The 11,362-nt window shown below is 30.6% G+C and overlaps 2 protein-coding genes across 5 annotated transcripts in view; one reads left to right on the top strand and one right to left on the bottom strand.

Annotated features, from left to right (window-relative positions):
• LOC115243195 (NADPH-dependent diflavin oxidoreductase 1) overlaps positions 1 to 10,914 on the bottom strand; it is a 15,398-nt gene extending 4,484 nt beyond the window's left edge. Inside the window, exons 1-11 of one of the 4 annotated variants that reach the window (XM_029819983.1) lie at positions 10,690 to 10,914; positions 9,258 to 9,543; positions 7,259 to 8,761; positions 7,031 to 7,113; positions 2,178 to 2,295; positions 1,895 to 1,976; positions 1,673 to 1,812; positions 1,258 to 1,403; positions 931 to 1,016; positions 712 to 858; positions 182 to 487 (exon numbers count right to left, since the gene is read on the bottom strand). In XM_029819983.1, coding sequence (XP_029675843.1) covers positions 182 to 487; positions 712 to 858; positions 931 to 1,016; positions 1,258 to 1,403; positions 1,673 to 1,812; positions 1,895 to 1,976; positions 2,178 to 2,295; positions 7,031 to 7,113; positions 7,259 to 8,761; positions 9,258 to 9,400 — 2,754 coding nt within the window. In that variant the 5' untranslated portion in view covers positions 9,401 to 9,543; positions 10,690 to 10,914. Of the gene's footprint in view, positions 1 to 181; positions 488 to 711; positions 859 to 930; positions 1,017 to 1,257; positions 1,404 to 1,672; positions 1,813 to 1,894; positions 1,977 to 2,177; positions 2,299 to 2,951; positions 2,980 to 4,360; positions 4,639 to 6,079; positions 6,503 to 7,030; positions 7,114 to 7,258; positions 8,762 to 9,257; positions 9,544 to 10,689 lie in introns of those variants that run through there. The other 3 variants (XM_029819980.1, XM_029819981.1, XM_029819982.1) reach the window with 3 other exon arrangements.
• LOC115243193 (ubiquitin thioesterase trabid) overlaps positions 9,584 to 11,362 on the top strand; it is a 21,046-nt gene continuing 19,267 nt past the window's right edge. The window contains exon 1 of the mRNA XM_029819979.1: positions 9,584 to 10,135. The gene's annotated coding sequence lies outside the window, so the exon portion shown is untranslated. The remainder of the gene's footprint in view (positions 10,136 to 11,362) is intronic.

Here is an 11,362-nt window from a genome sequence, read left to right as displayed (position 1 = left end):
TATATATATAAATTAATATATGTCAAGTAAAATTAAAAAATATATAATTAAATATAAACTATACAAAAGATACGTTAGGTAAAATACATAATAATAATAATAAAAATATATCATATAAGACAGAAAAAATATACACACATATATACAAATTACAATATAGAAAACTCTAAACTCTACATACCCACTGAACTAATGATGCGATTGAGCTTCCGAGCATCGCAGTGATGTTAAATGTTAAAAAGCACATAACACTGCTGTAATATTCAGGCGGAATCACGAAATTCTTGTCTGAAGATTGTATATCAGATTGAACTGATGGAAAAAGCGCTAGAGTCACGAAAAAGATTAAAAATGTGTTAAAACATTGCGGGAAACATGCCTTAAACACTGCCCAATATGGTGGTCTGTTGCTTCCCCTGGAACTGTTCTCTAATTGTCTTTTGCTCGTCTCTTTCTGATAAAGCAGCTCGTGATATCGATAAAATCTCTGTAATTTAATTTATTAACATTATTTAGCTGATTCATTAATATGCTTAGCTAATATTCCTTTATAATACATACACGAAATTAATGAACAGATTAATAATTTACTTTAACTCATTATTTATTTATCAAGAGATTCATAAACTTATTTATTTTTGAGTTAAATACACATTGGAATAAATATTGGCAACTAGTATTGAAACAAGAGATATGATAATGAAATCTTACATTAATTGGAAGTGCAAAATATGTGTCAAAGCAAGCCAGTAGAATGAACAAAGCCGTGATAAAGTAATATATAGCAGCAGTACGCGCATTCGGCGCCATTATTTGTGCAAGGAAGTTTATTATAGCTGTAAAAGTTCCACTGATATTCTGAAAATAACAGATGATAGAAGTTTATGCATTATGCAACAATTCTTTATCAGATGTGATATTGATATTTACCGAGCCTAAAACAACAGCGCCCATGTATTTGATGGGCAGTTTCGCTGCCATTCCAAACACTGAATTCTGGTAAATACCATTAGCAGCTAAAACATAAATTTCCAATGTATTATGCATGAACAGAATACCAATTAACAATTAATAATAATGTTAATATTATTAATAATTATAAATATAACTTAATTTAATATAATAATTTAATTTGATATATGATATTGATAAATTAATGATATTAAAGGGCTTTATATGAAGTAAAAGAAATTTAAAGGAAAATTTTTCTTAAAATTTATCTTTAAATATTATACATAGAAATATATGTTTACTTACTATTTAATATAACAACAGATACCATAGTAATCCAGAAGAATACTCCAGGCCAGCCAGAACTGTCAGTCATCGCTAAGACGACAGTAAAGACAAATATTAAGACCAGCACAAAGATGCTCCACACTATGCGCGTTGTTAAATTGCCTCTGAAAAGTCAAAAGTGTATCTCTTCAACAAATCATATTATTATTATTTAGCAAATTATATTTTTGTTATTATAAATGGAATTCTTTCGTTGTATCTCTTTTAATATTTAATTAATAATATGTTCAATAAAATAAAATCAATCAAAGAATTTACATTTATATAATCTCAATCATTATTAATATATATTAATAACAAAATAAACCATTACTTAAGAAAGATTATAAAAATTTCTTGTTGCACAATGCATTTTGTTATTTTATATACATACCCAAGTTGTAAAAACACATTCAGCCAATTAAACAGTAGATTGGGAATTTGCGCCGCGAATCCCAGGTATGCAAGAAAATTTGTTGCATAGTTTGTATCTATACCAGTGTACTCCATAGACAATTTGTAATTCACAAAATACTACAAAATATACCAATGCTTTATATATATAGTGTGTAATTTCAACTGTGTTATTATAAATTGTTATACTTGATTCACTTACATCTTTAGCTGTTATAAACATATTCCATGGCATCAAGGCACCGATTCCATGAAGTACCAGTATGCAAAATACTAAATTTAATCTAAAACAGTTTTGCTTAAGTTAGCAACATTTTATACAAAAAGATAAATATATAGAATTAATAAAAATATTTAACTCATATAATTATATTATATAAAAAATTCTCTACCATCATTATTTTATTAATATAAAGCTTATATACAATTTTTTAATATACAGACGATCCATATTAAATAATACAACAAACAAATAATAGCTATACCTATCTTTAGGAGGATTCAATTCGAGATCTGCTTGATCCATTGTAACGCCTTTAAAATTAAGTTCGTCGTCAGGTCTACCTGTGCCTTCCCATCCTGGTGAAAGACGCACAGGTTCCGAACCTTAAATGAGAATTCGATTAAAATAAATTAACTAATGAAGGCTCTTATGAATATATCATACAAAAGAGATAAAAGGCAATCAAGAGCAAGCGCGGTAATTTGTGCGCACATGTTTTATTACAACCAAATTACATTGATAATTACATTAATTGTAATAAAACATATGCACAAATTACCGCGCTGGCCTTTGATTGCCTTTTATCTCCTTTGTATGATCGATTAAATTAAATAAAAACTAAAAATAATTTTCAGAATTAAATTAAAATTTTATTCTTTAAATTTCTAAATTAAGAAATTAATTATAATATTATATGCTGTAAGATAATATTTTTAAATAATTTGTTTTAATTATTTAATTAAGAACAATTTCAAATATATTATTTTGTATTGTATATTGAAAAAGAATTGAAAATATCATTATAGTAAAAAAAAAAAAAAAAAAAAAAAAAAAAAAAAAAAAAGGTATTACATATGAGATTTTGACATACAGCTGATACACACAGATAATTAATTTAGACACAGATAATTGTTTATAGCTAAAAGATAATTGTGTGCAGCCACTATAATAGAACATAAGTATAAGTTACTATAAATCTTGGGATAAAACAAATTATATAATAAAATTAGCAGTTAAGAAAAAAATTGCAAAATACCTTTTACAGCCATCTGCCTTGTATTGAATTATTTAAACAAGGCAATATTTTATGTTTTTAATTTAATTTAAATATTTAATTAGTTTTTAATTTAAAATTAAAAAACAAAACCATTAAAAACACAAGAATAATAGTCAATTAATATAAGGAAGCTTATATCACTGCTCAGTAAATTATTATCACTAATAATTTTTATTAATCGTCTGTGAGACGCTATTTCGCGAGTGCGTCACAATACTTCCCATTCTATCAGTGACTGCATGAAAGACTCGCGTATTTTTATTCAGCTAAATCAGCATGTTATATCAGCAAAATAAAACCTTTATGCGTGAGAAAATGTTATTCTTGTCTGTGTAAGCTACACTAAAATGCTTTAATGTTATCAAATTATTATACATATTTGACACTTTTAAATATGTTTATATACTGATTGAACAAGGTGAAAAAAAGCGATTCTGAAAATTGATTCCACATATTTTTTTTAAATAAAAATTATAAAGTTATTAATATCAATACTACATTTTTTTATGAACTATTAATAATGTAAAATATCCAGCTAGTTTAATTTAAAAGAAAGTGGAAGTTAAAACATAAGATGTATAAAAAACAAATAGAAAAATATAATTAAAAAATGTGTAAATAAAATAAAATAAATATATAAAAATAGAGAAATAAGTACATATACAAAACTAATGTAAAAAGAATTGCAGACAAGTAAATTATTTTATAATTTCTTATAATAATAAATTTTTAACAAATTTTGGACAAACCTAAAATTTTGATTCTTTTATAATATAATATTACCATAATATTTTGATTCTTTTATAATATATTATTATCATAATATTTTGTTTTCCAAGAATTCCAAGTAGTTATGTTTATGATATGTTAGTTATGATAGCAAGCACAAAAAGAAAGAGAGCACTCAAATGTGAAGGAAACTGTTATTTTTAAAATATCTTATCAGTTTTCTCTCATGACTAATTATAATTTATTATTTATAAATATCATTTTAGATGAATTCTTAACTATATTTCAAAACTATTGAAATGTCACAGAATTATTATAAATTGTAAGATAAAATTACATATCATGCACAAAAATTATAAATTGCTAGTTATATAAACAAACTAATCTACCTAATTTTTTTTATGTTATATATTCATATATATATTACAAAAAATGCATAAAATATAAGCTTTTAATCAAATGAAATCCAACAAACTACAGACCAATGTTAAACCCACAAACACTTCACTGCCAAGAATGCTGCATCCGCAGTCTGTAAACCTCTTCTATAGACTGGTTTGGGCAGGAATATACCAAGAGAAAATAAGATAACAAAACAGCAATATTCCAAGAAAGCTACTGCATTCCCCTGTAACCATGAGAGCGCGTCGCACTATTACCTTTCGCAGCCACGATACGGGTTCCGTTGGAATCCTTCAACAGAGTCTGTTCTTCGGGCCCCGCGCCAAATTCCTTCTTGGTGTAAGTGCCCGCCATTTTTCTATGTATGTTTTATATCCTTTTTTGTTACACAAGAGAGATTCTTCAAATGCTACCGACTTCGATGATGCTCTCAGCAATGACTACGACGATTTTAGTACATCTTTCGATGATCGGTCCCCAGAAAGAATGTAGATTTACCTACACTTTGTGCACTTTCCCGTGATTTTATCTTCGCCTGAAAATTGTGAATATTTATTTATTATTCAAATGTCGCATCACTTCAGATAAATTTTTCGTGATATTTAGACAATATTATTGAAAATATTGTTAATACAAAAATATAACTTTGTATTTAAGTATAAATTTAAATTTATGAAAAATGATATATGAAATTTTCATAAAACCTAAATACAATATAATATTATCAAAAAGATTAACTAGATATTAAAATAAATACAAATATATTCTCTCTATCTCTCTTTTAAATTATGTATAAATAAATTTTAAAAAAGAAATAATATTGCAAAAAATATTTTATGCACCTAACAATATGACAAGGCCAATATAAGCTATAAGACATACTGATATGTACATGTTATAAAATATTTAGAATATACATATTTTTTTATAGCAGGTTGATCTTTATTAATTGATTGATCGATATTAATTCCCACTTTCAATTAGATTCTCTTTAAAAATCAATCAAACTCCAGTTGACTCTTTATTTTTGGGACAAGACGAGATTACATGAATGCATCAAGAAGCGTAAACATTGTTTGATTCCAAGTATTTACAACAGTACTTGACAATTTAAATTGTTCTTATTATTGTTCTTGGATTTATTCTGAGAAAATGCCAAAATTTAGTATTTGTATTATGTTTTCAGGCAATATTTTATTACATAAATTATTTTATACATTTATATTCTGAAATATTTCAATACTGTGATAGTTTTATAGAATGCATAATACTTTACATGAAAGTTTCATGAAATTTAATATTATCATACAAATTATTAATCTGAGAATGTTAAAATAAATAATACATACATATTTAAAATATTCAAATATTTTAGGTAATTATCATATGTAATTATCATAAGTAATAATAAAATAATTAGAATATTGCAGATTATTTTATCCATACAAATGTCAATAGACACAAAATATTCTTAAATTATAAATAAAATTTGAATTACAAAATAAAATACTATTTTTAAATTATAAATGCAGCTTAGATATTATAAAGTATGTAATAATCAAGGAGTCTGATACATTCTACATTACTATTCTTAATTGTAGATTTAGTTGAGAAAGTATTAATATTAAAACATAAAAAAACACGGTTTTTCTTTAACTATAAAATAAAATATTTTCTTATCTATACAAAAAATTATTTAGATATGCGATCTAATAATTATAAAATTGTATATATCCGGCATGTGTCAGTAGTCTTTACACAGGTTAAAAGTAATATCTAAAAATATTAAATAAATATAAATACTTTCTCTCTCTCAAGATATAAAAATATTCTTTCTTTTACATAAACGTAATTTAGATATTATAATGGAATAAATTTTGAGCGAGAATCTCCTCAAGATAGGGTTGGATAGGGTGGACAGGTTATAAGCGAGAAAAAAGTGTAGCCATGTAAAAAAAAAAAAAAAAGAGACAAACCTTATACCGGACCTTTCCGCGTTACTCGTCTCGAACTCGACTATTGGTAAGCGATTTGCTAAAGTTATTGTCAGCTATCGACGATAATGGATTGTCCGGAGAGTGTGGTGGACGACGAAAAAAGAAAATCACGTGCCAATGTCCATCGGTCGTATGTTTCGAGTATCTTGTTTGCTTGGATATCGTCGCGTCGCGCGCGCCGAAGAAAAAGATAAAAAAAAGTGCAATCAACGATTAAACGAAGTGGAGATCGCTCGAGATACGGGGAACACTGCGGGACACACGAGCGTCCGTACCATGTTTCCGTATTCCCACTATTTTGCTAGGTTAGGTCGCGGGGTTAAGAGTTCATCAAGATATACATCTCGGTGCTGCTCGGTGCCTCTCGTCACGAAGAGCGCCGGAGATGGCCGAATGTTTATGAAGTTTGAAAAGGGGGTATAAAAATAGTAAGGTATATATATATATATATATATATGTAAAAGGACAAAGAGGACCGATACTCATTAATCTTAGTTTCTTGAATATAAGAAGTATATAAATGTATAGATGTTATATATATGTATGTATATATATTATGTAATATAATATTTTACAGTAAATATGTAAGATTTATTTGATGCTTAAAACAAATACATATATATATCAACTATGTGTATCTGAATGAAATAATCCACAAGTGATATACATTTATATTATACATATAAATATAAAACAAATATATATATACTTTTTGTATTAAAAAATCTGATATATATCAAATATTTTTCTCGGAGGCACAATCTTTGTGATTTTTTTATGTTTTTTATCAACCCCAAGTCTCGATTTGATATCGATTGTTCTTTTCTAGATCCTTGATGAACGCTTCCGCTTGCTCTTTCGTCATTTTACCGATTTCCTTTGTCAAATCAACAAATTCATCGCGCACATCATTTGGCATATTTTTAGAATTTCCTGCCAAATAAATGTTGCCATCATTTTGTAAAAACTGCCAGCATAACTCTCTTTGTTTACGAATAATATGTTGCACATATCTGAAAAGATATAATATATATTTCTTAATATATAAGAGTATAATAAACAATGAAAAAAAGTAAATACTAAGATTTTAGAAGTAAATAACAATTATAATTTTATAAATTTCATATTCTTATGTTTTCTAAGCAATGGATGACTTACATTTTATGATCTTGATCCCTAGAAAATGCACAGAACACTTTCAAATTTCTCTCTCTCGATAAGCGTTCAAAATCTTCCCTGCAGTGATAATCCTTATTCTTATTCCTGCATCCAAAAAACAGAGCGCATTCCTTCAAATCTCTTTCCTGCTTTTCTTTTTCCAAAAGAAAGGATCGAAATGGAGCAACGCCAGTTCCAGGACCAATCAAAATCATTGGTTTATTATCTTCAAATCGAAAAGTTCCCTTTTGAAACCAAAATACCACTTTGTCATTCCTTTTTAAACTTGCCAGCCAATTTGAACATAAACCATATCTTGGCTCCAACAGTCTAGTTGTGTATTTAACTACCGCTATCAAAATTTGAATTGAATCTGGAGTAGCTTTTGAACTGGAGGCAATGCTATAAGGACGTGGTTTTATGGGTGACATAATTTCAAATAACAATTCAATATTTAGTTTACTAGTCGTATAAGGAAAGTCCGCGAGAACTTCTAAAATATTTCTTTTTGGTCTGTTTATGTAATCATAAAGTTCTTCTTGACCACCTGGACTAGCAAATTCATGTAATTTTTCCTTTTCTAACTCATTTTCACTGATAAGAGACAAAGTATGCATTGTAGATCTTCGTGGTTTGAAATTCAGATCCCAATATTGTTCAACAATTTCTTTTAAAAATAAACATTCGCCTGTCAAAGCAAATGGAACTTTTATTTCCTTCTCCGTTACTACAATCATTGTATCTGGAAACAATTCTATATTGTGTTCGCAAAGTATATTAAAGAAACGTTTCACTTGTTCCATAGAATTCTTTGGTCTAAGGTAGATAACATCTCCAGGATCATATTTAATATCATATGGTAATTTGATAGTTATTAATCTAACATCTTGAAAATGATCTTCTAAAGTGGTTCTTACATTTTCACATATTGTTCCTATTTTAACATTTATATCTGTTTTTCGTTCATAAATGCCAATGTCTGATTCATATGGATAGAATATACAATTGTCATTAATAAATAATGGCTTTTCTAAAATATCGGAATCACTCTTTTTTAATATTGAGACGCGATATCTTTCAATTATTAAATTTTCCGGAATCTTGTCTTCTATAGAAATTTTAAAAACGTTTGCAATTTCTTCCCATAATTTTTTAATCCAGGAATCCACTACAGCATCAATGCCCAAATTATGCTGGTCATCAGCAAGTCCAATGGGTAATAATTCTTTGCCACCTAATTGCGCAAGACGTTTGTTTAATTTTTTTGCAGCAAAGTTGAATTTTGAATAGGAACTATCACCCAAACCAAGTACGCCATATTTTAGATTTTGCAGCAGGTCTGCCCGAAGACTCTTGCCTAGTAAACGTCTCCAGAATGTTTTCATGTTAGCTGGAGGGTCTCCTTGTCCAGTAGTTGCGACAACAAAGACAATTAGTTGTTCGGAAGAGAAATGTCGCATGTCATATTCGTCCAAAGATGATACAGTACTTTGCAGTTGTTTTCTTTAAAATTTTAAACAAATGTTAAATCTGTATTCAAAGTTTTAAAATTGAGGATATTATTCTATATTAAGAAATTTTAAAATATAGGATATTGTATGTACTTTTTAAATTGTAAAATATAATATATTTTTTGTTGTTAGTTATTTTTAAAATTTTAGATAATTACTTATGTATTATATTTATTTTAGATAAATACTTATGTGATATTTCTTATATCTCAAAATTCATAAAATATATAATAGATAATTTGTCTTTCATCGAATATAATATCTTATATACAATTCTCTCTCTCTCTCTCTCTCTCTCTCAAGGAAAGTAGAAGTGTGTAAAAAGAATAAAAGATATTAATGATGTGATGAAAGTATGAATTCGAATATCTATTTAAAGATCATTTAAAGATCGTTTAAAGATACAAGAGTAGAGAGTTCGTGTGCCAAAAATTTTCCTATAAAAGAATTTGAGGCTCATGTGCCAGGAAGGAAAACAATAACAAAACCTTTGGGCGCTCTTCCAAATTTGTTCAGCGACATCCTGTGCAGTTCCGGTCTCGCTTCCGTATAACACTTGCATCACCAATCCATCCATTTTTGTCCTTACATTGTCTGACGGCAACGACGACAAATATTCAACACCAGTCATTGCTGGTAAACACGTGGTTGACGCGTATACCACAATTGACGCGTCTCAGCTGATTGCTGGTGACGTCACAAGTCAACCGCAAGCAGACGACATGTGAAGCATGACGTTTGTTCGTGTTTTTTGCTTGCAATTCCTATAAATTTCTGCAACGAGACGAATATATATATTTAGGCGTTGGAAAGAGAGAGAGAGAGAGAGAAAGAAACCCTGTGTTCTTTTTCAACTAATGTCTTATATCAAAAAGTGTAGAGCTAAAAGAAACAGACTCATTTAAATGTGGAAAGTTTAACGTGGACTAGACCTAGAAAAATAATCTATGTATATTGACGCGGGAAAACGCTTTTGTAGCATCTCGCCAAGAAGTCAGTACACTATCGCAATCTTGTTGACGAAATGTCAAGGATAAATGTTTAGGTTTAGTGGTCTCACTAAACCTAATTTTGGCAGTCGGCCCGAGACATATTTATAAATAATAAAATAGCTCCGCTAGGGAACCATTGAGTACATCTTGGTCTTTTCCACGGGTTTTTCAATCTCAATTGAAATTTATCTCGCGGAGAGTCGTTAATGAAAGTGGAAATTAAAATCTAAAAATGCGAATTTAATTTGCGGACGTTATTTATACAAGTGTTTACGAGTTTGGAATCGAATTAAAAAACGCTGATGAACTGCCTTTCGTCCTGCGATTTTCGGAAACGGATATTTCGATGCGAATCATCGAGGATGTTAGAAAAGGTGAAAAGATGAGAATCTCTTTCAAATTGTTATCAATGACTTGATTTTTGCGACGAGACGAAATGACAGCAAAATGAGGCAAATACGCGCGAATGCATTTCGAGACGAAGTCAGTCTCGCGTGATGTAACGGGATCGCCAAACTAGTTGGCAACAGTGGCATCTCTGTTTGCGTAAATAATCAAAACCAAATTGTTAAATCCTACTTGTGTTCTAGTGCGATTTATCGACGAGTTTATTTATTTTTCTCGCGACGAGACAAGAATCGCAAGAACACGAGGAGTTTGAAGTTAGATTAAGTCAATCGGTGCTAATCATTCAAACTATTCGCGTTTAAAGCTGTACATTATCGCGATTTTAATTCTTGCGAAAAGAAGGAAGGGAAAGCGCGAAAAAACGAGAGAAGGATCAGCAAAGAGATTGAGGTTAAGCAGAGTTGGGTTAAATTGTCCCACGCGCGAATCGTTCTCGACGGAGTTTAAGATTAAGGTTGTATCGCTAATCATCGAAATTACATCAAGATTACTTTTACAACGAGAAAATATCGCAATTTACCAGCGATTTGATTCCGCGACAGACAAGGTTAGACCAGTTGCTTCGCGCACTTGTGCTCCTTGATGATCACTTTTGACAGAATGCGAGATTAAAATCGGCTGCGCATGCGCCCGTATGAGGTAACGGTACGCGAGAGAGCGACCGAGCGGTTGGCAATACTGGCGTCCGTCTGTTTGCGGATGACTGTCAAAACCTACTTCCGTGACTAGCGAGCGAGATCGTCGTCGTCGTCGTCGTCGTCGTCGTCGTCGTCGTCGTCGTCGTCGTCGTCGTCGTCGTCGTCGTCGTCGTCGTCGTCGTCGTCGTCGTCGTCGTCGTCGTCGTCGTCGTCGTCGTCGTCGTCGTCGTCGTCGTCGTCGTCGTCGTCGTCGTCGTCGTCGTCGTCGTCGTCGTCGTCGTCGTCGTCGTCGTCGTCGTCGTCGTCGACGCAGCAGTTCGCGAAGCAATTTGCCCCAGCATCGGGAGAGACGCTGGCTCGGGAACAGCACGTCGTGAGCGCGCGCGCGAACGCTCGTAGACGATGTCGTGACGCGGTCGCGCACAGTGACAGCGATTCCGCGCTTCTCGTGTCTTCATCGAAACGAGAGATCGTCTCCTTTGCGTTCTCACCTTCGCGTTCGATACTTGGTGATCGTTGTCTTGTTCTTAAAATAATTTTGAAAAAAGGGAAAGA

The sequence above is a fragment of the Formica exsecta genome, unplaced genomic scaffold (assembly GCF_003651465.1).
Source record: "Formica exsecta isolate Colony F162 unplaced genomic scaffold, ASM365146v1 scaffold696, whole genome shotgun sequence".
Taxonomy (NCBI): Eukaryota; Metazoa; Arthropoda; class Insecta; order Hymenoptera; family Formicidae; genus Formica; species Formica exsecta.
The sequence above is the reverse complement of the archived record's forward strand: the minus strand, read 5'-3'. Positions and strand labels throughout refer to the sequence as shown.